This window comes from Stylophora pistillata, chromosome 13, assembly GCF_964205215.1.
Source record: "Stylophora pistillata chromosome 13, jaStyPist1.2, whole genome shotgun sequence".
NCBI lineage: Eukaryota > Metazoa > Cnidaria > Anthozoa > Scleractinia > Pocilloporidae > Stylophora > Stylophora pistillata.
In genome coordinates, this window is record NC_142531.1 from 17356480 (window position 1) to 17382382 (window position 25903).

The window sequence follows — 25903 nt, forward strand, 5'->3', positions numbered from 1 at the left end:
ATTAGGTAGCAACTGAGTTCTTCAACATTTACATAACTTCCCGGTTTGTGTTGTGTTTTCACTGAAGACGACAAATCCTTAGTACATTAGTTTATTGTTTCGTTCGGTCATAAACTCGATCTTTAGGAAAAAAAAAACATACCTTACTTAAGGTCGAGTGGTATTTTAAATAATCACCCGTGACATCGAAAGTCTATAAGCCTACTATAAAGGGAAAAATAAAATCTCCCATCTAAAAGAATGCTGACAGACTATGAAATTAAGGTAAATTTAGGCATCAAGGAAAAAATCATCTAACCCCAAAATTTGCAAAATTTCCGTTTCTTTCCCCGAGTATATGAGTCATTTGTTACGTTCTCGTTATGGACATCAACAAGGCGATAAGATCATCATCATTAGTAGTACTATCATATTCTGGCTGCCCTGTTTGTTCAGCCCTCTAAGAATTAATGTTCTCCATTTTCTCTCAATTTGTACGTAAACAAAAAGCTTAACGCATGGTATGAGTTAAGAGTTTGTATTATTATTTCTATTAGTGTATACTAAAGGAGTGGATGGCGTTGAAGGCAAACAGTGATTGGCTAAACAAACTCCGAAACCCTTTCAAGTAACTTCTGGGGGATTTTTACGTAAATAGGGAAGAACAAAGCATTATGCTCACGTTCGAATTAAGGTGTTTACAAAAAAGGAAACTACACGCCTTTCCTTGCATATTTAATCACGTAAAAACTAGCCACCAAAAATTATGTATTTAAGCATTTTGATTTAGCAAATAAAGTTTGACGCAATCAGGATTAGAGTTTGAGCGAGTCAGACTCTTCGTTGAGGACCCAAAAACCGGCCAAGTCTAGAATAAAAGAACCAGTCGGCACTTATCTGTTGGCCACGAAACCTTCCCTGTTGTAACAATGAGTAAATATATATATATATATTCATGGGTTTACTGTATCGAGGGGTGTAGTAACCAAAAATTCCCCCGTCTGAACGGTCTGCATGGTTTGCAATCAGCAGTCTGCGTTTCAACATGACCGCCATAAAATGGCTGTACACATCTTTCAGTTAGCTGCTCCATAGTCTCAACTCCATCAAGCCTACAAGACACAAAGTATATATCTCAGCTATATTACATTCTAAACCTAAGGGTTGACAGTCTTGATTCTGATACATGCTTCAATGAGTAAGCCCAAAATTACTAGATGACATAGGAATTTCACAGAAAGGCAAGGTCAGTAAATCCATTCGAAAAATTTCATTTGGTAACTTACAATTAGTTTGCAGCAAACGCTGGCAATTTGGCAACCTGTGTTCAAAGGTTACACAGCAAACTGTAACTTTCCTTTTCAATTTTTTTTTATATCATAACCAAAGTAAAGCCCACGCTTTGATTGGTCAATTCAGTACCCACCATTTACCCATGAGTTTACGCAGCTGACATGAGAAAATGCAAAGACTAGTTTTTGCACGCTTGTTTTTCCTGGTAACGTATGATCTTTTAAATAAAAGGGAGCTCTTTTACGGCAATGTATCAATGTTATGTTATAAAACAAATGGTAAACACCACAGCACACACTACTGAGTTATGGATGCACTTAGGAGGTTTGCTAAACACTGTGATGTTTACCATTGTTAATTTTGGGTGTGGGACTAGCGGGGTAGCTAAGTTTTACTCTGCAGGTAACCATTATATCATTTTATGTCTCTAAATTTAAATACTTTGAAAAAGTAGAGCTTGTAACCCTGTTGAGGGTACAAAACAAGTATATGTATAAAAAAAATTTGAGCAATAGCGAAATTCAGACCTGAAAAAAATCAGGCCTGTACGGGACTCGAACCACTGACCTCTGCGATACTAGTGCAGCGCTCTAACCAATTGAGCTAACAAGCCAACTGAGAGCAGGCCGTTAAGTTGATTCGTAATGAACCCGTGATGATAAATGAGATCTCATTTATCACTTTCACGGGTTCATTACGAATCAACTTAACGGCCTGCTCTCAGTTGGCTTGTTAGCTCAATTGGTTAGAGCGCTGCACTAGTATCGCAGAGGTCAGTGGTTCGAGTCCCGTACAGGCCTGATTTTTTTCAGGTCTGAATTTCGCTATTGCTCAAATAGCGCTATCTACTGCGAGGATCGTCCATCATACGCACTACTGTTTTCTTCATTATTAGTATTAAAAGACGTGATTAACTCCCAGAATTGATTTACAGATATCTTCTCCCTACAATACCCATTCATCATCCAGCTGATCAGGTAGACTTTGTCTTGATCTAACACTAACTTCTTGTAGCTAATTTATGAGAAAGTGCATAGCAGCTAGAGGGGACAATTAACAATTAGATAATGGAAGTTAAAGGGTAAGGATTTGCATCATGTAGGAGAAGAAAAAATGGTAAAGGAAAAAACCATAAGCGGCAGTTTTTAAAAATTAGAGAAGCCAGTTCTTGTTAACTGTTTGACCCCTTAAAGTGCCTATGGAGTGAAAATTTTCTTTGCATAATTTTGTAGCTTATTATGTCCTTATTACGGAATGATAAAATAAATTTCAAGAAAAGAAATTTAAATCGGTTTTTTGGTGGCTCGAAGTCCCTAAATTAGACGTTATCGGTGTCTCCGGAAACTGGGAACGAGTTTGGCTCTGATGTCCTAGTTGGTGGTTCTGGTACTTTCTTTACACATAGTTTCGTGTGCTTCAGATTGAAAATCTCTCCGTGCTTTGTTTACACATGGTTTTGTGTGCTTCAGATTGAAAATCTCTCCGTGCTTTGTTTACACATGGTTTTGTGTGCTTCAGATTGAAAATCACTCCGTCAAAGTTCTATTTGCTTCGATTTCCTGGGCTTCAACGCAAGTATGTCTGATAGTGACGATCAGATATCATCTTCGGCATTTAGTGTGACAAAAATGGCGGTCAGGATGCCGATTTTCAGTCTCCTGTTAGTTTCCCTTTCCTATTCCTGGCTTTGTGGTTACAACTCTGTCGGTGGGTGTTCTCGAATTCTGAATGGCACCATCTTCAATATCCAGCAGGGGAATTTCAAGTCCAGCGACGTCTCCTTCAATCTTTCGACTGGTGTTTATTCAGGAAGTCATGTGATGATGATGATGATGTTGATGATGAACTTTATTTCATGTGTCAATTATATAATAGCAGTAATAAAACCACTAAGTAAGGACACAAGATAATTTAGATAAAATAATAAATAACTAAGTATTAATATACGATTAAATAGCATAAAATATACGAATAAATAGCATAAAATTTGTGATCAGCAGAATTAGGCTAGGGAACCTTAAGACGTGGGGGGGGGAGGAATAGTCTGAGCCTAACTAAGATATAACTAAGAATCATGCACTGCAAAGACGTGGGGGGGAGGAATAGTCTGAGCCTTATTAAGATATAACTAAGAATCATGCACTGCAAACCAAGCAGCCCACACAGCCACCTAAATACCAAAGGGAATGCCTGTCATAATTAACAGAGTTAAATCTTGGAATAGTAAATTCTTTAACTCTTATGTTATACACTGTGTGATTTTCTTAAAATAAATCTTGTATATAGCTTGGTGCTAGCTTAAATTTTACTTTATACATGATGGTCGCTATATCTTGCAATCTACGGTTCACTAGGGTGGGCAATTTAGCCCATTCTAACAACTGCCTAAAGTTAGCGTTCCAGTCACGGAAAACTGCCCTAAGACCCCTCTCCTGGACATGCTCCACTTTTCTTGCATCACTTCCCCTACAAAAGTGCCATACAATACTGCAGTAAGTCAAATAGGGCAAGACTGCAGCCTTATACAGCTGCAGCTTAGCAGTGGTTGGTATCAAGTTGCGCAACCTTATCATTACTCCCACTCTCTGACTAGCTTTTTGGCAAATCTCACTTATGTGGACATTAAAGGTCAATTGAGAATGAATGCGTACACCTAATAATTTAATGTTCTGATAGTGGGAAACTCTATTACCGTCTATGTCAATATTGATATTAGCATCTTTTTGCTTGCTAATGAGCATGCTACCATATTTGGTAAAGTTTCCTTGTAAACAGTTCTCTTTATACCAACTTGTTGCTGCAACTGCAGTCTCCTGTAATCTTGTTTGGATTGGCTGGACATCTTTACCTGCTTCGAAAAACTGGTGATCATCGGCATACATGGAGATATTCGACTTCACTACATAAGTCAGATCATTCTGGTAAAGATTCCACATCAAAGGCCCAAGAGAAGAGCCTTGAAGGCACCCTTTTACCACCTTCCTCCATCCGCTTGTTGTGTTCCCTAGCTTCACTCTTGCTTGGCGATTTTCAAAATATGATGCCATGAGTTTGAGGCTGACGTCATCAAAACTGTATGCTCTTAGTTTAGCCAGCATGAGTGGTTGGAATAGACAATCAAACGCCTTACTCATATCTGTTGACAACACACCAACACACTCCCCATTGTCCAATGAGTGCCTCCAGCTCTCAGTCAGGTATAACAGGGCAGTCTCGCAACTGTTCCTCTTTCTATATGCAGTCAAATGGTCACACAGGCGATTATTATAGTTACCAGTGATTTGGGAAGAAAGGAGTTGCTCAAAGATTTTATTAATAACAATTTGCACAGTCACAGGACGATAGTTTTCTTTTTGCAGTTGATCGTCTTTCTTGTGAACTGGGGTCCATTCTCCCTTCTTCCAGTCAGTTGGCCAATGCCCCTGCTCAATGCAGATGTTAAACAGATTGACAAGTGGTACAGCCAATTCACTAGCCCCAGATATAAGTGCCCTCGGGGGGATTAGGTCCCAGCCCATAGCCTTGCCTAGCTTTAGCTTTTTAAGCCTGTCCTCTACTTCACAAAGTTTAACGCTTTGGAAAGAGAAGAACTGACTATTATCGTGGTTAGCTGCCCTTATGGCCACCAAACTGCTGTTTCTTCGACGAAGATTCTCAAAGGGAAGAGCTCCATATACAACGAACTGCTGTTCATCGTTAAACCCTTTACTATTAAAAATCAATCTAAGTGGTGACGTTCATCCTCAACCTGGACCTGGACCGGAAAACAACAACACGAGACCCAAAAAAGCCCGACAGCGCTCAACTCGTAATGTTACCGTCGCTCATCTCAATGTCCGCTCAATAAGATCAAGAGAGAATTTTTACCTGGTTTGGCAGACAATAATCGACAATTGCCTCGACATATTGACTATCTCTGAGTCTTGGCTTGATGATTCTGACTTGCAAATCCCTGGATATTTTTTGTTCCGGCAAAATCGTAGATCACTTGGTGGCGGCCTTTGTGTCTACATTAAGGACATTTACAAGGCATCTGTTATTGGCAATATCTCTGGCATCTCCGAAAATTCCTTTCAGCAACTGTGGCTTAAAGTCAATTGCAAAAAGTTTAAGTCGTTTCCTCTAAGTACAGTATATAGGCCACCGAATACTCCGATTAGTTTCCTTGAGACCCTGTCGAAATCCTTCTTGGATTCCCTGTTGGTTGGGTCAGAAGTTGTAATACTTGGAGATTTAAATTCCAATGTTTTGGAAGATTGCTATGAAGGCAGAGCATTGACTGAACCTTGCTCCACTTTTAATCTCACTCAGCTCGTCGAATGACCAACTAAAGTCACCGCGAAACTTCTAAATCCATAATTGAGATTGTATTAACGACAAATAAGGACTTTGTCGAAAATTGCATTGTAAAATCATCGTCTATCAGCGATCACAACCTGGTTTGTTTTAACCTGAAGCTAAAAGCTCCAAGACCTCGTCGTTCGTATGTCACCATTCGAAGCTACACGAACTATGATCGCGATAACTTCCTTGTGGACCTATCTCGAGTCCCATTCCATATGGTTTATTTCTTCGAAAGTCTGGATGACCAAGTTGATGCTTTTAATTGTTTATTTCTTGAGATTCTTGATGTTTATGCACCGATTAAGCGCGTAAAAATGAAATCACGCCCTAACCCATTCATCACCCAGGAAATCAAACACCTGATGAAAACGCGTGATTTATGGCACAAAAGCGCTATCCGAACAAATGAATCGCCTGCTGGAATGCCTACAGATTCTTTAAGCAGGAGGTAAAGTGTCAAATCAGACTTGCCGAGAAAGTGTACGTTCGCACCGAGCTTCAAAACTGCAAAGGAAATTCGAACGCAATTTGGAAAGTAATTAACCGTTGCTTACCAAGGAAGCGAGTCCCTTTGAAAACCGAGAACTCTTTGAGCCAATCCAATACGTTCAACGAGTACTATACTTCAGTTGGCAGAACTACTGCAGACAAAGCAAGACGACTTGCTCAGGAATTTGGCTTCCCTCCAAGCGGTCATGACTTGTTTTACAACTTTGCAAATGATGTCCATGAAAATGACCATCGAGAGCTTTTTAAGTTTTCTTCGGTAACCGAATCTCAAGTTGAATATATTGTTAATGGTCTACCCCCGAATAAAGCTCCTGGTGCCAACAAAGTAACATCTAGAGTTCTTAAGGATAGCCTTCCTGCAATACTCACGATAATCACGATTTTGTTTAACAAGTCGTTTGCTACAGGCACTTTTGTTCGATCGTGGAAAATGGCAGAAGTGATACCTGTCCCTAAGTCTGGCGATTCCAAGGAACCAGCAAATACACGCCCTATTTCCTTGCTTCCAATGTTATCGATGGTCTGTGAGAGACTCGCCCATCGTCAATTTGTTGATTTTCTGAATCGCTCCGGAAAAATCTCAAAGTTTCAAAGCGTAATCGTGAATTACACTCTACCGAGACGGCTCTACTTCAATTTACAGATAACATTTTAAAGAACATGGATGAGAAGAAAATTTCATTCATTGTTTCATTAGATATGTAGAAAGCTTTTGACAGCATTCAGCATGAGCGCCTACTTGTGAAACTCCACAAAATCGGCGTCTCTACTACCGCTTTGACCTGGTTTAAGAGTTACTTGACAAAACGTAATCAATTCGTAAGAATCGAAGACGCTATTTCTGATCCATTACATTTAAATTTCGGGGTTCCCCAAGGCTCCATCCTGGATCCAGTACTGTTCAAAGTGTATGTTAACGATTTATTATCGATTCCTAAGCACTGCAAATCTTCGAGTTACGTAGACGACGCAAAAGTTTTCTTATCTTTTCCTTCTCGTGATATTACTGACGGAAGAAATGCGTTAAATGAAGACCTTTTGGAAACATCCCATTGGTGCTGCAAGAATTCACCACTGATTAACCCTGACAAGACTAAACTTTTGGTTATTGGCGTTCCACAACCCTTGCGTAATTGGCCATGTCTATCTGTTACCATCTTTGGAAAAGAGATATAACCTGTTTCTGTCGCCAGAGACCTGGGTGTCTATATCGACCAAACTCTCAACTACGATGAACATATATCAAAGGTAGTTTCAAGCTGTGTTCACAAACTTGTTCAAATAAATAGGACAAAACACTTATTAGATCGCAAAACTCTAGTTTTAACGATTAATGCCTTTGTATTTAGTAAACTCTTTTATTGTTCGACTGTTTGGGGAAATACATCCAAGTCAAATATAAAGAAGCTGCAACTGGTTCAGAACTTCGCGGGAAAAATTGTACTCGGCCTAAAAAGTTCGATCACATCTCTCAGGGCCTTAAATCACTTAGGTGGCTTAGCATAGAAGATAAATTGCGATTAAATACACCCGTCATGGTGCCTAAATTCTTACATCATCGGGTGCCCATCTATTTGAAAGAGAAATTTGTATATAGGTCCCAAGTTCAAAATAGACAACTTAGATCTGTTAAAAATAATGATCTCAACTTGCCACACTGTCGACTTTCTACTGGCCAGAGGTCATTTGCCTTTCGGGTAGCAAAAGTTTGGAACTCACTCCCCTTGGACCTAGAGCTTAGTGAAACCCCTTCACTGAGGACTTTTAAAAAGAATGTATGCGAACTGCTTTTAAATAATTTATCATGAAACGTTGTATTTCATAGTTAATATTTAATTTTATCTTTTATTTCATTAAGATCATTGTTTTTTTTAACTGAATAGCTTCTCCAGTTACATCCATTAAAGAAACCGGCTTGTGTTCGAAACAACTATCGTCAAAGTGAGCGGAACACAGGCATTACAACTTCTTCGGCACGAAATCTTTCCGATTTCACCGGACAAATCGCGTCCATTTCTGCCGCAAACTTTCCTCCTTGGTAAAGTAATGCATGGAAATTTCAGGTGTTCCGGTTTTGTTGGAGCAATTCACTTTCTTGGGGCCACCGGCCGCGCAATAATTCTTAGCTCCCTTCTTTGCCCCCCCCCCCCCTTTCCGCCATAAGACTGTCGTCTTCGGAACCACCAACTACGTAACTTCCTTTGTAAGATGAGAGATTTGACCACGCGCAAAATGGACCCATTTCAGATTGCGAAATCCAAACTTTGAGGTTCAAAAAATAAGAAAAGAAAGCTCTTTTGGTCGGTCAAAATCGCTTAGCTGTGTTCACCAAGACATAAGCAAACAAACAGGCCAAAAATTTTTTTTACTTCATCGGCACTTTAAGAGTGACTAGCATCTAATTTGTCCTTACAATATTACCACAGAATCACACATTTAAGTCACAAGAATAAAGGAAGTATCATTGCCAACTGAAGAAGCTCTTTAATGTGTTGACCAAATTCTCCTTGTCAGCACCTTAAGAAATGTATAGATAACAGTTAGGAGAATATGCATACTGATGTTAGTTATGTGAAGGGTTAACTGGGTTACAAGTTCAATCCACATTACACAGAGCATTTTTAAGAAAACAATTTTCCCTGAGGTAAAAAATTGTGTTGAAAGAAGTCACAAAATATATAGCTGGTACTCAGTGTTTGCCGAATGATAGCTACAATGATATGAATCATACAGTAACTTGTTTTGGAGGCAATACTCACAGAGAAGTTTGAAACAGAGACCTGTTGCCTGTGTATGCCAAACCTTTTCATCCCATTCCCAGATCTTCCACAGGTCTTCAATATTCATGCAGTTCTGGAGTAAATTCAACAAAACTTTTACACTAGTTGTAGATTTTCATAAGTGTAGTGTCTTATAAGTGTAACCTAAAAAATTAATGTAGCACTGCTGACAGGTGTAAACTAAAGGTCTTTACACTTGTGAGGAACAAGCGCAGCTCTGAACAACTACTGACTTATTCTCAAAACGACACTTTTTTAGGATTCAGCTTTTTACTATGCTTTCTAAATAATAAAAACTGTTGCTGGCACAGCTTGTGAGAGATATTAAATCGGTTCTGCTGCAACCATTTTCTTCGACGGTAACCATAAAAGAAGAAGCAAGAGGTGTAGGAGAACATTCGTGTTCAAATGAATGGCGTGGGTGCTGGAATAGAGAGTGCTACAGATTTGCAAGATGTTCTGTGGGCAAACATTGGAAGGGCGACCATAGGGAAGGTCAGTCAGTAAAAGAAGACGGGAAGTGGAGGCAGCGGTCAGCTTACTAAGTTGAACGAAACTATTCTGGACACACTGTTGGACATGAGAATGCCAATTTAAAACCCGCTCAAGCCCCAGACAGAAACATTGTCATTGCAGAGATTGCACAAGAATGCCACACATGCACTACACATTCCTATCTAATGACTCTCTGTGTAATGTCTTTGTTATAAATGCAGAAGGGCCAAGTATTAGTGGGGCCGCTCCGTCTTAAGAAATTCAAGAGAGGTCAGAGTTGGATGAGACAATAGCGGTAATAACTGAGCCTACTGAAGAGGACTCACGATCCTCTTCAATGGGGCAGCCTAGGCCATTTGCGAATGTTTCCTCACCCCAAATTAAAAGCCAACAACAAGCAAAGGAGGCTCAAAGGGAATTAAAGAGCTGCCTCAGGAGAACTGGCCGTAGAAGAGCTTACGCGATTGAAAAAGAGAAACTACATCCAGAATGCACAAAACTACGTTTGGAAATAAAAAAATTAAGGAAAGGTTTACTTGCACGAGAAAATAATTAGGCAAAAGTTATCATATTGCGACTTATTGTTATGTTAACAAATACCCTGCAAGCGAATAATTGAACCATTAAGATAACCCAAATAAAATAGTAGATTTGCGATGTCAAACAGCCATCTTTCCTGAAAATTTCGAGGCTGACCAATGTTTTTTTTTTTCGCATAAGTTCTTCCAGTTCTTCATCGAATAATTACAAAAAATACAATATTTATTACATAAATATAATCAACTGTTACTCTAGAGCCCAAACCATGTACTGCAGTGTTCCCAAACACAATCTCACAGAACAACTGAGCCACTCACCTCATAAATAGACTTCTTTGTCGATTTCTCTTTGGGTCTCCTTGGTGCACCATCCTCTGTGTCATCTTCATAATCTTCCTCTTAACCTCTACTGAATAGAAGTCGTCTCTACCATACTTCTCAAATTCACCAAACTCAAAGTCAAGACCAAAGATGGGTGTCTCGAAATCTAAGACCTAAGACCTAAGACCTAAGACCCCTCGAAAACTAAAACCCCTCGAAAACTAATACCCCTCGAAAACTAATAGACTTTCTCAAAGTTGTTCGCTTGGTTTTCTGTTCTAGTGTGGTAGGACCCGCAGGAACTTCGCTCGCGCTTCGCGCTCACTGTCGCGCTACGCGCTCAAAAGCGCGACTTGTGAGCAAGTCTACCTCGAAAACTAAGACCCCTCGTAAAAAATTTTGAGTACGGGATATTTGAAAAGAAAGAAAAAGCCAAGGTGGTCTTTACAATCTGGACATAGTTAACAGAACGAAGCATGACCTGGACGAGGTACAACTTGGGTGATCGTCGTGATTTTTACTTGGGGAGTATAACATGCAGGCTACCGAGCTGCAAAATTAAACGTAGATATGGATAAGTAAACTCTTCGCTGCTAGATTTACACTGTCTATTTAATTCAGAAAGAAGAAGTGAGCTTTCTGTTTCTCCTTTCACTACACATTAGTGTGGACGGGGCCTGAATTACCGAGTACGTACTTATCAGTGACTTACGGCAGCGCAGCAGAGAATGTTGTCGATGTACGCGTTTCGAACGAAAGGCCATTTTAACGTATTCTGCTAAAATACGTAGCCTGTCTTCAATTCTCGGGAAACTTTAAACGCAATTTTTAAGATCAGTATTGCCACTTGCGACTCTTGTACGTGACTTCCGGTAATATTATTTAAGCAGTAAAGTGTTAAAACGACAACAATTCAGGACCAGCTGATTTCATCTTTTAATTCATCAATTGAGCTAACCGCCTCCCGGTTAGCTCAATTAGTTAGAGCGCTGGATTGCTGTGTGGGAGGTCGAGGTCGATGGTTCGAGCCCCGGCCGGACTAACACACAAGGTCTTAAAATAAATGAGGAGAATGCGCTACCTTTCTATATTATCAAAAAATGGATAGACATTCTAGTCTTCTCGGATAAGGACGTATAAACCGTAGGTCCCGTCTCCTGCATCTATTAATTAGTTAATTTGGTTAGGCAGGGGACGTTAAAGAACCCACTCACGAGATTGCTGTGATGTGGTCTGGCCTATTTACTGGGAACTTAGGGGAGGGGGCATCTTCAAATACGTTTCTTTCGATTGTTTGTAAACTGCTGATGCAGTCCGGCCAAAGTCTCCCGAAAAGTGTTGTGATGCGCATTTGATCATATATAAATATAAATATTAAATTAATATTATTATTATCTTCTTTCGCGTGGATGGGCTTTTGTATCCTTTCAATAATATGTTTGGGACGTTGGATATGTTGTGATTTGTCCAGTTATACCCTATTATGGAGGTCGGTTCTCGCCTTGTGTTCAGGAGAACGTGACGTTGCGTTACATTTACAGTGTTTTTAAAATGAGTGACAGGGATCAAATGTCAAGTACTTTAACTTCGTTCGAGTTTTACCTTGAAAGGATCGAGTATTCGCCAAGGAGGTTTTGTCCTTAGTCAGAATAAAGTAAAACTTTGAGTTTAACCGCGGATTTATTGAGTCGTTCTCAACACCTTGTCCTAGGTAATTTGTTGCGGTCCACAAAACTAAAGGTCAACGGAGTCAAGTTACATGAACTTTAATTAGACCAGCGTATTTGCATATAAAAAATTAAAACAGGCCCTATCCACACTAATGTGTATTAAAACAACCGTATTTCCTCAATTAAACGCCGGGGGCGTTTAACGAAAAATCGTCAGTGTTGACCCTGTTTTTTCGAGGCCGGCGTTTAATCGACGTCTGGCGTTTAATCGAGAAAATACGGTAGCTTGTAAATTCGTGTACTCAAATTCAATAACGCGAGCGTGCTTCAATTTTCCATTGTGCACGCTGGTGAAATCGGCAAACAAATGCCTCGCGAAAAAATTTTCTTCTAGCGAATGACTTCAGCATTTTTCATTAAAAAAAGGGGGAAAAGTTAAACAAGACATGGCAACAAGCGAACAAGCCGATGAAGATATGCCTACTTTTTCTTTGGGAATGGATTTTTAACTCCCGAGAAAGAACCCAGAGAAAGAGAAAACAAAACAATCAACGCCGGTTTCATCTCTTTTCGCAACTCTAACTTCATTTCCACGCAGTTTTTGACCAATCTGAGACAAGTTCATTGAAGCATAGCAATATAATTTTCCTCAACAAAATAAATAAACAACGCATTGAAGCGTAGGAGAGGGAATATCTGCCCTTTACACATAAACTACAGAGTTGAAAATGTTATAAAACAATTGGTTCTTACGTCAGCTGTGCGTTCATCGAGATATGAAGCACTTGGGAAGCTAGCGTTGCTCTCGGCTACGCCTCGAGCAACTCTTACGCATCTTTCGTGCTCTCCAAACTTCCTGCGTGCTTCATATCTCTATGAACGCACGCTGACATATGAAACAATTGTTAAGTGTAAAGCGAGACGGAAAGCTCACTTTTTCTTTCTAAATTAAATAGACATTGTAAATCTAGCAGCGAAAAGTTTACTTATCTATAGGCAGCGTTTAAAGTGCTACTGAAGCGAAAATCAATCCACTGTAAAAAACGATTAATTATTACTTCGATTCCTATTTAATCGGATAAAAAGTTTTTAGCCATGAAAACATTTCCTTCATTGTATTTTTGGAGCGCGAACACATACAAGTTGCTGTAAAAAATGCGTCCGGCCGATTTCCTAATTAGTTATGCATGTGACGTCACACGGCTGACACATCTAGCGTTGGGGAAAGTGCAGCTCATACATTTCACAATGGCGAAGCATGGTGGAAAGACTTGTGCGGCTGGTGCTCCCGGAGGCATCATTTGTACGAACAATTCTCATACTCCAAATGTTTCCATGCATTTATTCCCTAAAAATGAGAAAGTAAGGGATCAATAGGTAAAGTTTGTGAATGTTCATAGGCCAGATCGGAAACCTTCATCGCACAGCACATTGTGCTACTTGCACTTTCACGAGAGTTGTTTTACAAGGCTGAAATTAAGCAGATTGTTGCCAGCCAAAACTAGCGATAAAAACAGCATGAGCTCTGAAGAAAGTCCAAGCACGAAGCCCAAAGAAAAACGAGTTTTAAAAATGGGATCAGTTTCAACTATCCAATGCGCTATCCAAGCACCAGTGATCGAACAAAGCGCACGTTAGAGGAGAAGATCGCAAGCGCTAAGTGTGGAATGCATGCTTTCTTTGTTCTAATAATTTTCATAAGTTAACGTCGTCTTCGACAGTTTCGTTGCCAGTTAAGAAGAGAGATAACGAAAAATCCTTGAGATAATAACTACGATTCACGTCGTATTTTAATCCAAGTTACCAACAAGGGTTTTCGGTGTTGGATGCTCATATTAAGTTTGTTTATGTGCAATTTAATGGCTACTTAATGACATCAAAAAGTTGTCCAGCGAGGACCAAACCAGCTTCCCAGAAGGGTTCCATTCAACCTTGGATCAGTTTCATCCTAAGATGATATGTTTCTCATGGCTTGGCTCATACTGCAGGTGGGATCATGTTATATCAGGAAACAAAAATAGTATCACCAAAAGCTGGAGATGCATGTCATCTCCTAAATTATGGTAACATTCCTTTATGGAAATCCTTACCCTCCTTTCAAATTCTTTCAAAATATGTGTTCAGAGCCAAAATAAAATCTGACTGCTTTGATTTACTGTTGCATCAAAATTTCTGTTATAGTCCATGATGTAGCTTGGTGTGTTTTACGTCCTAGGCACATCTTAGCTAGGCCACATTTTAATGAGAACTTGCTGAGGGAGCCCCAAAGGATAAAGGATGGAAAGAAGTACTTGTTAGTAACATACCCGAAGTACAAGTTTGGAGAAGAAGCTGTGCAAGAAATAAGAGTATCTCCCACTTACAATAAGTGTAATGATATGCAGTAGTTAATACAAGAGGATACTGATACAAAGGATACACTCGCTTTCACAAGTATTTTCTACTCAAACTGCCAAAACTATGAATCTCATGCTTTTTAGGTCATGAACATGAATTTTAATCCTTTGTTTTCCCCTTGTTTTTCCCAGAATATGTGGACGAGGTTAGGGAACTGGTGTTTTGCATGTCCCTTGTGGAAAGGGATGCAATCCTTTCTAAGTATAAGGCAGGTATTCCTGCACCTTTGAACTCGAAGTTCACTGACAGGCAATGTAGAGCAGAGGCTATAGAGAATTACAACGAGAGAAAGCAGACAGAAACACTCTATATCCTTCAGGTGAGATTTTGTGAAATTGAGTACATAATCATACATTGTATCATTCAAGCCCTACCCATCACACTATGGTCAATATTTTGTTTCTGGATGTTTGCCTAAGTAAGGGTTGGTAAGCTCAGGTATGTAATTCAATGGGGCTGTCACTAAAATTTCAAGTTGCAGGATAAATACAACAATTATGCAGAGAATCAAATAGCTTGGGGTTTCCTTTGGTTCTATTAATTTTCTTTTTTCCCATACAAGTAGCTAGAGGCCAACTTCATACTATAGAAGCCTGGAGGAATCCCAGGCTCCTGCCTCTTAAATTCAACCCTGAATCTGGAAGGAAATAATATTGCACCATCTACCAAAAGGACACAATATCAAAAAGAATTTTTTTTCCTACATTAAATAACATATTCTACTTGCAGCTGAAATTCTGAGTGAACTTCAGGCATCAAGCACCAATGCTAACCAAGAGCCTGCCAAGAAGAAATGAAAAACACCTACATGCAGAAAGTGCAAGCTGCCAATGAAAAACCTTGCAAGAGGAAGCTGTTCTGGTGCTATTACCTAAAACACATATGCCAGTCGATGAACATACAGACATTGTGATTGGATATCAAAAGAAACTTTAGTAAATAAATTTTGTTTGTGTTTATCATGGCCAAATGTTCAAACTTAAAAATAAATTGTACTATATATACACTTGTCACAACAGATGCATGTACTGTGACAAGGATCTTGCATGTGGTATGTAGCATTGGAAAATAAAAGATCAACAACTTGAACGCACGGAGGTCGTGACTTTTGTAAAATGTGGTGACTCCTAAAAGAGCCGTTGTTGTACAGAGTTTATTTATTTAATCACTTTCACCAGAGTGTGGAGAGGGTTGCACAACAGAGCGAGGCTCCAAATTAAGTGCGCCCAATATCCCACCCCAGGGGAGGACATCCATCACACAGTAATCTCGTGTGTGGGAAACTAACGTCTCCTACCCCAACCCTGCAGGAGACGGGACCTCCATTTATTCGTCCCTATCCGAGAAGACTAGAATATCTAACCATTTCTTGATGTTATAGAAAGGCAGCAAATTCTTCTCAATTATTTTAAGACCCTGAGTATTGGTCCGGCCGGGGCTCGAACCCTCAACCTCCCGCACAACAGTCCAGTGCTCTATCCATTGAGCTAACCGGGAAGCGGTTTTTACTTTGTTGCTTAATTTTTCCTTTACTCTGCAGTGATGTAACCTCTGGTGGAGGCAGTCTGATACTTCTGCCAAATTCCATTGTATAATTATACAGGCAAGAAGTGGTTTAGTGTTGTTTTAACCAAGGGGCCCAAATATCCATCGCACAAGAAAGCGGTATGCAGTGGCACGACAGCTCCTAAGAAAGAAAAGTTTTCAGTTTTTATGAGTTACAGCACTTGGAGTTGTATTTTTAACACACTTGTGTCATCTCCTCCTCCCCTCCATCAAAACCATCAAAAACAAAATAACAACATTAATTGAATTTGACACAATTGATGTTAGAGTGATCAACAAAATAATGTTTTCAGGTTCTCCTTTTAATTCGTACAAAAGACTTTTACATCTGAAATTATTGCTTAGATATTGCCAATAATATCGGAGCATTATTGCTGTTAAAATGAAGTCGGTCTTAGTCAAATTACACAGAAAACATTCTGCAGCAACCTAACTTGTAAGCTATTTTTATGTACTCGAGTAGGTGAGCCTCATCCACATTCGGTCGATGCGCTTGACGGAAATGAGGCGGTTTTATAAAACATAAGAAATCCTGCTGACTCCTTTTTCGCATTTAGAGTTCCTCTGATTGGAAACTTGTAAGACTGGCCATTCTTGTCCTTCATCAGAGGGCAAACCTGCTCAAGTACTGTGGCGTTTGTCAGAGCGTCAAAGTCTGGATGGTCGAGAACGCAATTACCTTCGATGCCTTCAAAGGTCAGTTTTGCCATGGCTGCCGTGACTTCCTTGCAGCAACGAAACTCCAAGGCATTCCACAGAAGTTCTGTATCGCAGTTGTTGCAACGACACTTGAATTCAGAATAATGTAAACATCAGGAAAGACTGATAAGCGTGAGCCCGAGACAACTTAGTATTATGCAAATTAAAAACACTCGCGTGGACGAAAACAAACGAAGAGAAGGTGTAATGTCAGAGTTTCGCTTTAAGTTTTCACTTACCATTCATCTACGGTTAATTACTTGATTCTCGGACCTAGACTCCAAAATCGCCGGAGTCAAACCATCTTCGTCTTCTTCATCTGGTTCTTCATAGCCTTCAGATGCTTCAGGCTCGAATCGGTATGGCTCCACGAGTCCGCCAACCACTCCGAAATCTCTCTCGTTTTCGCTTTCTCCTGCCTCCGAAACATTCCTAGAACTTGAGTTGGAGTCCGAATCGTCAGAACTGGACATTATATAAGATATAGTAGCAGGCTAAGATGTATTTGCCGAATTGAAGTCGCCAAGAACTTGAAGATTTACTGTGCATTACAGCGTGTCAACCGTGTGACGTTACAGGTGTTGTCAACCGCTGGGAACTTCGAAGGCTCAGAATTCGCGAAATGGACGCACTTGGAAGTACTCTTTGAGCTCCGATCTGAGAAATTTTTGGACCGTTATTGTACGTTTTTATTTTTTAAACCACTTTTCTATGATTGAAAAACCTTTTCCATTTCAAAAAGGGTATTCATGAGATTCACTTCAGTAGCACTTTAATTTTGCAGCTCGGTTGCCTGCATGTCAACACCCAAAGTAAAATTCATGATCTCCCAAGTTGTAGCTCCTCCAGGTCATAGTTTGCTCTATTAACTGTGTCCAAGTTGTAAAGATCACCTTGACGTCTTCTTTCTTTTAAAATATTCCGTACCCAAAAGTTCTTCGATGGGTCTTAGTTTTTCTCGCTCTCATTGAACTCAGAAAAACAAAACTAAAACAAAACACCATGAAGAGGAAATTTTTCACAATTGTTTCACTCACAACAGTTTCCTTTCATGACATAATGGCATGAAAAAATGTTTCTTAGGCGAGGTTAAAACCGTGTCAATACAAACGGGATGGAAATAACAAGTCCCCCCCTAAAGATTGTACGAAGCAGTGCTCTCAATAAAAATTTCCAAACTACATCCAAATCTTGAAGAGCTCCTGGAACTCTCCTTCTTTCCCTTTTTGTAAGCCTATTAATAGGATTCCCATCCTCAAATTACAACCAGCTGATGAGAAACTTCAAAACACCTTATCCAGTCTAGAACCCTCAGCAGTTTCACCCCGGAAAGCTGCTTAATCCACTGATTTTTCTGTCCTCAAAATTCGAAGATTGCACGTTACCCACAGTTCAACCGATGTTAGTGTTAAATCCAAAAGAAACTCCGCTTAGAATTACAAAGACTGCTCAGATTAACCAGTCCTCTAACAATGCCATGGATTTCTGTATTCTGCAACTCCTACGCACGATGAATTCCCCGTGGGTGGTGGTGATGGTATAAACAGTTCTCCCCGTGCTTAAACGGGTACGAAGGATTCCTCTCATCCTTCCCGCCATTGGAGCCAGCCATAATTTTATGGGCAGTTTTCTTTCATTTTAATTATTTTCTTTTTGTCTTGTTCAAAAAGTCTCTAGTAAGATCATTCCTTTGATTCAGCCATTTTGTTTGACGTTTGACTGTTCAACAATCGATCGGAGAAGGACTTGGTAGGGGGATTGAAGTACTGACTTAGGTTAAGAAGAAACGAGAAAACATACCCGGAGTAAAAACTAAAACTTGTATTTTTATTTACTTTCTTCTTTGAACGCATATCAATTACGGCAAAAAATGGGTCTAGGAGAAAAGTTAAGACAAAACTGAAATCTAAAAAAGCCCAGTTCAAATTGTGTTACTGAAGTTTCACTGGTAACCGGTAAATGCCCTTTATAACCTAAGAAGTTCTTTCTGTAATCCGAACATTACTGAATTTTAAGCTGCTTCTCTAACTAGTATCTTAAACCTTTATCGCTCGTAAAAAAATTTATTCCCCGAAGATTTAATTCCGTCACATGAAAAAGATAGGAGTAAATAAATCGAGTACGGAGCCACTTAAAAAAAATTCTAAAAAGAATATCATTACGTATTTCCTTCCAATAAGAAGAACCATAAAAACTTTACATAATCATACTCCAATGGGGAAAACTTTTTTTATCATACTTGATGTGCCATATGATACCCTGTCAAAAAATTTAAAATAAATTTCAAATCAGTTTGGTGTTACAAAAATATCCTTCGAAAAAATTACCCAATGTGTGCTTAGGCAATCATACGCGTCACTTAAAAAAATAACTTACTTTCAATTTGCTTGGCTTCATTGACTAATCGCTGTCGAAAAGACAATTTAGGAAATTTTGCTTATTTTGAATGCTTAACAATTCGCTTTTTGAAAAATAAAGCTCTTGAAGTTTGTTCTCTGTCAAATTTCAACTCTGCATTTTAAACTTTTCTGTTCCATATTATATATTACAACCCCGTTAACGAGATGCCCGCGACAATGGCGGATTACCACCGGTTTATCTCGAAGATCTCTTTCGAAAATGGAGTCATTTCCATTAAGGAAGGGGGGTTATTGAAAAGAACAAGCTTTGCTCAGTCCCAGTACTTTCTGATGCACAGGGTTTACTTGACTCATAGCTCCTTGGGTGTAGTAGACTTTGGCCACTTTCCAAAATCAAAACTCACGTTGTCGCCAATTAGCATGAACGCGGCCCAATTAGAAATCTCTTCAAAGCCGTTATTCCTCATCCACTTCCTGGCCTCGTAAAGAGATTCACTGGCACTTTCACCGCGGAACAAATGTTCGTAAAAACAACTCATAAACTTCTCTGTGGCTCTGTCACCTAAGGCCCATCGTGCCGCCAAGACTGAGCGAGCACCGGATCCTATGAACGCTCGAGCGATTCCAATAACTCCCTCAGCTCTAATCTGTCCACAAGCACTGTGACAACAGCTAAGTACCACCAGTTTAGCTCGCAGCTTAATTTGTGAGATGTCCGCCATCGTCAAAAGGTAGGCTTCTTCTCGTGGAATAAAGGGCGTTGGGCGCTTAGGAGAAAGAAGAATCTCTCCTCTTTCGGCATCTCCATGTGCTGCAAGATGAATTAGACTCACTGAGTTAATCGCTTGAAGTACAGCCTCCTTTGTTGCATGGTGTGCAGTCAGAGGTGTTACGCCAAGAAGTCTTCCAATCATCTCTGCCTCATTTCTTGCACATGGCAATGGCGCTATTGTCCTGCGTCTTCCGTTGTAAATCACCTCTCCAACCTCAGGGTCACCTACTATCAATGCACCGGCCTGACTCTGATACTCTGGGGGGCTCTCCTGAATAATCTTCAGAGTCGTTAAAGAGGGAACGATACGGATCTTAGCCGTCTCAGTGAAATACTTGCCTCCTTCTTCATGTAAGGCTGCAAATGGAACTTGGTACATACAGGAATCGGGGACGATTATGACCTCGGACTCCTTCAGTAAATCAGCCACAGGAGCGATGATTATCTTGTGGCATAAGTGAAGATTCGCTTTAATAACTTTAACAGCATCGTCGTCACGCATCAGCGCGCAATTTTCATGGACAAGCGACATCGACTCGGTATCGTCAAACGATCGATCTTCGCATTTCTCTTCGGGTAAAATGCCACGGAAGCTTCCTGAGAAAAACTCATCTAAGGCAGGGACTAGTCCAGTCACCTCGCTTGGGTGAAGATTCACTTTTCTTTTTAAAAAAAGAACGGCCCTCGTTGCTTTGAGAACCCAAAACCGAACAGATTCTTTATCAATCGAAATATACAAGCATGCACAGTCTCCTTCTCTTGGAATAACATTCTGAATGCCACACCACGTTTCTCGACTCCCTGTAATCTGCTCTTTTAAAGAGTATTGGGTCGCCATCAAGTCGGCCAAGCCTCTTGCACGTCTTAGTTCCTCGACATAAAGAGCGTCTTGGGGCTTCGCATTGGAAGAAAGCAACCGACTGAGCATCTTGTAGGGATAGGTACCATGCTTCTCTAAAAGTGACGTTTTAAGCTGATCGTTTTCTTTAAGGGAACCTCGTAAAGTATCGAACTTTTCAATGCTTTGAAATAGGTACGAAAACGCGGCTTTAAAATCAACTTCTGATACTTTCAATACCGTAAGCCGACAAAGGCACTGGAACTCGTTAAAAATGTTTCTAATATCTCTACTGAGTCGGAGGGCCTTCCTGAAGTATTTTTCGGCCATGTCATATACACCAATGGACTGGAAACGTGATCCCAAGTTTGCGTAACTGACTACCTCTCCTTCTCTACTGCCACTCTCTATCGAAACTGCAAGTGCTCTTTCGTAATATTCCTTAGACTTCTCATACAAACCACGCCGATCAGCGATTATTCCAAGTTTTATTAAATCACTCGATTCTCCTATTCGGTCACCAACTTTCATTCTAATTGCGATTGCTCTTTCAAGACATTCGTCAGCCTCCCCATATTTACCGAGAGACAGATGAAGTTACGATAACGTTCCGTAGCTTAGAGCTTCTTCAGGTCGGCAACCAATAGCTTTAAAGATAGCGAGTGCTTTCTCCAGATACTCTCGGGCCTTGTCGTATTGACCAAGCAATAGGAACAATGTTCCTAAGTTTGCGTAGACTGTTGCTTCTACCTTTCTGTTGCCAACAGCTTTTATGATAACGAGTGCTTTCTCTTGATACTCTCGGGCCTTGCCGTATTCACCAAGCGATTGGAACACTGTTCCTAAGTTTGTGTAGCTTGTTGCTTCTCCATCTCTGTCGCCAACAGCTTTTTTGATAGCGAGTGCTTTCTCCAGATAATCTCGGGCCTTGTCGTATTCACCAAGCGATTGGAACAACGTTCCTAAGCTTCCGTAGCCTGTTGCTTCTCCATTTCTGTCGCCAACAGCCTTTTTGATAGCGAGTGCTTTCTCCATATACTCTCGGGCTTTGTCGTATTGACCAAGCGATTGAAACAATGCTCCTAAGTTTCCGTAGCTTGCTGCTTCTCCATCTCTGTCGCCACCAGCTTTTTCTATAGCGAGTGCTTTCTCCAGATACTCTCGGGCCTTGTCGTATTGACCAAGCGATTCAAACAATGTTCCTAAGTTTGCGTAGACTGTTGCTTCTCCCTCTCTGTCGTCAACAGCTTTTTTGATAGCGAGTGCTTTCTCCAGATACTCTCGGGCCTTGTCGTATTGACAAAGCGATTTGAACAGTCTTCCTAAGTTTCTGTAGTTTTCTGCTTCTCCATCTCTGTCGCCAACAGCGTTTTTGATAGCGAGTGCTTTCTCCAGATACTCACGGGCCTTGTCGTATTGACCAAGCGATTGGAACACTGTTCCTAACTTTCCGTAGCTTGTTGCTTCTCCATCTCTGTCGCCAACAGCTTTTTCGATAACGAGTGCTTTCTCCAGATACTCTAGGGCTTTGTCGTATTGACCAAGCGATTGAAACAATGTTCCTAAACCTCCATAGCAATTTCCTTCTCCATCTCTGTCGCCAACAGCTTTTTTGATAGCGAGTGCTTTCTCCAGATACTCTCGGGCCTTGTCGTATTGACCAAGCGATAGAAACAATCTTCCTAAGTCTCCGTAGCAATTTGCTTCTCCATCTCTGTCGCCAACAGCTTTTTTGAAAGCTAGTGCTTTCTCCAGATACTCTCGGGCCTTGTCGTATTGACCAAGCGATCGGAACAATATTCCTAAGTTTGCGTAGCTTGTTGCTTCTCCATCTCTGTCGCCAACAGCTTTTTTGATAGCGAGTACTTTCTCCAGATACTCTCGGGCCTTGTCGTATTGACCAAGCGATCGGAACAATGTTCCTAATTTTCCGTAGTTTGTTGCTTCTCCATTTCTGTCGCCAACAGCCTTTTTGATAGCGAGTGCTTTCTCCAGATAATCTCGGGCCTTGTCGTATTCACCAAGCGATTGGAACACTGTTCCTAAGTTTCCGTAGACTGTTGCTTCTCCATCTCTATCGCCAACAGCTTTTTTGATAGCGAGTGCTTTCTCCAGATACTCTTGGGCCTTGTCGTATTGACCAAGCGATTGAAACAATGTTCCTAAGTTTGCGTAGACTGTTGCTTCTCCATCTCTGTCGCCAACAGCTTTTTCGATAGCGAGTGCTTTCTCCAGATACTCTCGGGCCTTGTCGTATTGACCAAGCGATCGGAACAATGGTCCTAATTTTCCGTAGTTTGTTGCTTCTCCATTTGTGTCGCCAACAGCCTTTTTGATAGCGAGTGCTTTCTCCAGATAATCTCGGGCCTTGTCGTATTCACCAAGCGATTGGAACACTGTTCCTAAGTTTCCGTAGACTGTTGCTTCTCCATCTCTGTCGCCACAGCTTTTTTGATAGCGAGTGCTTTCTCCAGATACTCTTGGGCCTTGTCGTATTGACCAAGCGATTGAAACAATGTTCCTAAGTTTGCGTGGACTGTTGCTTCTCCATCTCTGTCGCCAACAGCTTTTTCCATAACGAGTGCTTTCTCCAGATACTCTCGGGCCTTGTCGTTTTGACCAAGCCTTAGGAACAATGCTCCTAAGTTTCCGTAGTTTGTTCCTTCTCCATCTCTGTCGCCAACAGCTTTTTTGATAGCGAGTGCTTTCTCCAGATACTCTCGGGCCTTGTCGTTTTGACCAAGCCTTAGGAACAATGCTCCTAAGTTTCCGTAGTTTGTTCCTTCTCCATCTCTGTCGCCAACAGCTTTTTTGATAGTGAGTGCTTTCTCCAGATACTGTCGGGCCTTGTCGTATTCACCAAGCGATTGGAACAGTGTTCCTAACTTTCCGTAGACTGTTGCCTCTCCATCTCTGTCGCCAACATCTTTTTCGATAGCGAGTGCTTTCTCCAGATACTCTCGGGCCTTGTCGTATTGACCAAGCCTTAGGAACAATGTTCCTAAGTTTCCGTAGCATGTTGCTTCTCCATCTCTGTCGCCAACAGCTTTTTTGATAGCGAGTGCTTTCTCCAGATACTCTCTGGCCTTGTCGTATTCACCAAGCCTTGGGAACAATGCTCCTAAGTTTCCGTAGCTTGTTGCTTCTCCATCTCTATCGCCAACAGCTTTTTTGATAGCGAGTGCTTTCTCCAGATACTCTCGGGCCTTGTCGTATTGACCAAGCGATCGGAACAATGTTCCTAACTTTCCGTAGACTGCTGCTTCTCCATCTCTGTCGCCAACAGCTTTTTTGATAGCGAGTGCTTTCTCCAGATACTCTCGGGTCTTCTCGTATTCACCAAGCGATTGTAACAATGCTCCTAAGTTTTCGTAGACTGTTGCTTCTCCATCTCTGTCGCCAACAGCTTTTTTGATAGGAAGTGCTTTCTCCAGATACTCTCGGGCCTTGTCGTATTGACCAAGCAATAGAAACAATGTTCCTAAGTTTGCGTAGCCTGTTGCTTCTCCATCTCTGTCGCCAACAGCCTTTTTGATAGCGAGTGCCTTCTCCAGAAACTCTCGGGCCTTGTCGTATTGACCAAGCCTTGCGAACAATGTTCCTAAGTTTCCGTAGTTTGTTGCTTGTCCATTTCTGTCGCCAACAGCTTTTTTGATAGCGAGTGCTTTCTCTAGATACTCTCGGGCCTTGTCGTTTTGACCAAGCGATTGGAACAATGTTCCTAACTTTTCGTAGACTGTTGCTTCTCCATCTCTGTCGCCAACAGCTTTTTTGATAGCGAGTGCTTTCTCCAGATACTCTCGGGCCTTGTCGTATTGACCAAGCCTTAGGAACAATATTCCTAAGTTTCCGTAGTTTGTTGCTTCTCCATCTCTGTCGCCAACCCCTTCGTTGATAGCGAGTGCTTTTTCCAGGTACTCTCTGGCCTTGTCATGTTGACTAAGCGACTCCAATAATGTTCCCAGTTCGTTGTAGCATTCTGCTGCTTCTTTTACATTGCCAGATGCTTTCATGAAGTTTTTTGCCGTCTCATAAAATTTTGTTGCCTCCATAAGGTTTTTTTGAGCTCGAAGTATTCTAGCAAGAACTAAATTTAGGTAACCTTTATGGAAGTTGTCATCAAAGTCCTGACACAAGAGTAATACTTTGGACGTCACCTTTCTCCTTAAATTTAAAATGCTTTGATGAAGTAATTTTGAAACTGGGCTTTTCTTGCTTAAATTTCCATTTTTCAGTAGAACTGAGCATTCTTCGCACAATAGGATGGCTCTTCTAACGAAACCAGTGTTGAGAAGGAAAGTGGCGACAGCTAAACCTATGTTGATAGATAACTTGATAAAATCTTCTCCTCTGTTGTCCATCACAGCTCTCTTCGCTGTTATTGAGGAAAAAATGAGAGTTAACTACTACACATCGGAGGCGAATAATTTAGAAGAATTAAAAGAAACCTTGGTTTTGTTGTCTGAACAATTTGAGCACGCAAACCTAGTATATGATCTGCCTTACCGAAGCTCTTAAGACAGGGTTTCAATGAGGCTAACCGCTGGCGGTAAATTAGCCGAAAATTTTAACCGATAGTCATAAAAAAAGGTTAACCGTGTTTCTGGTGATAACAATAGAATCATATTAAAAGGTAGCCGTCAAATGGCCAAAAAGTTAACGGTTAGCCGTAAAAGTCATTACTCCATGGAGACCCTCTTAAGAACCACTGACCACGAATATCGAGAATCCGCCGACAGTTGCAAGATTTCGTAATTGATTATCTTTTTTCCAAAGGACCCTTTTAGTGAACCATTTTCGAGAATTATATCAAGAAGTTCTATCGCGCTTTTTTTCTCCAAAAAGTCAAAAAGTTCAAATTACGCCCAGATGGTCATTCTCTACCCCCCTCTCTCCGTAAAGCAATGGGGAGCGTTAGCAACGGCGACGGCGACGGCAACGAAAACGTCGTGTCAAAATCTAACTTTTCGTGTTTGGAACTCTTTCGAGGTTATTCCGATGTGTTTCATTTGGAAAATGCTGGCGAACTAGTCAGGGACTATATCACTATGAACAGCGTTAAAGTAAGGAGAAAGAAAGAAAAATTAACCGTCATGCGCTCACGTTCTCGAGTAAACCTAAAGTTTGGTTATTTCACGTTGTTGTTTTGTCGAGAACGGCAAAGAAATGTACCAAAGCGTTTAACGCACGTGCAGGTCGATTGTTTTTGCTCATTAAGCCTATTGTTTTCTGCCGTTCTCGTTGCCGTCGCCGTCGCCGTCGCCGTCGTCGTTGCTAAGGCTCCTTAATGAAAACTTACGCAACTTTGACAACTTCGTACGGTTACAACGCGATGCAATC

General features: G+C 40.8%; 3 protein-coding genes across 3 annotated transcripts in view; 1 reads left to right on the forward strand and 2 right to left on the reverse strand.

Moving 5' to 3' along the window:
- The window catches only part of LOC111345688 (4-hydroxyphenylpyruvate dioxygenase a), a 192804-nt gene that overhangs the window by 125979 nt on the left and 40922 nt on the right, over positions 1 to 25903 (forward strand).
- Positions 14851 to 17262, reverse strand: LOC148717923 (uncharacterized). The gene is made up of 3 exons (XM_088744051.1): positions 16833 to 17262; positions 16435 to 16682; positions 14851 to 16015 (listed from the first exon to the last, which is right to left on the reverse strand). The coding sequence occupies exons 1-3, from the start codon at positions 16833 to 16835 to the stop codon at positions 15955 to 15957; spliced, it is 312 nt and encodes a 103-aa protein (XP_088600177.1). The 5' UTR covers positions 16836 to 17262; the 3' UTR covers positions 14851 to 15954.
- LOC111320788 (uncharacterized) lies at positions 18400 to 21181 on the reverse strand. The gene has a single exon (XM_022923484.2). The coding sequence runs from the start codon at positions 21092 to 21094 to the stop codon at positions 19304 to 19306; it is 1791 nt and encodes a 596-aa protein (XP_022779219.2). The 5' UTR covers positions 21095 to 21181; the 3' UTR covers positions 18400 to 19303.

Coding starts and splice junctions, on each gene's coding strand:
- LOC148717923 (XM_088744051.1), bottom strand. Junction 16,016..16,434: donor ACTCTAAATGCGAAAAAGGA/GTCAGCAGGATT, acceptor TTTCTTTCTTAG/GAGCTGTCGTGCCACTGCAT.
- LOC111320788 (XM_022923484.2), bottom strand. CDS start 21,094: ATGAAAGTTGGTGACCGAATAGGAGAATCGAGTGATTTAATAAAACTT.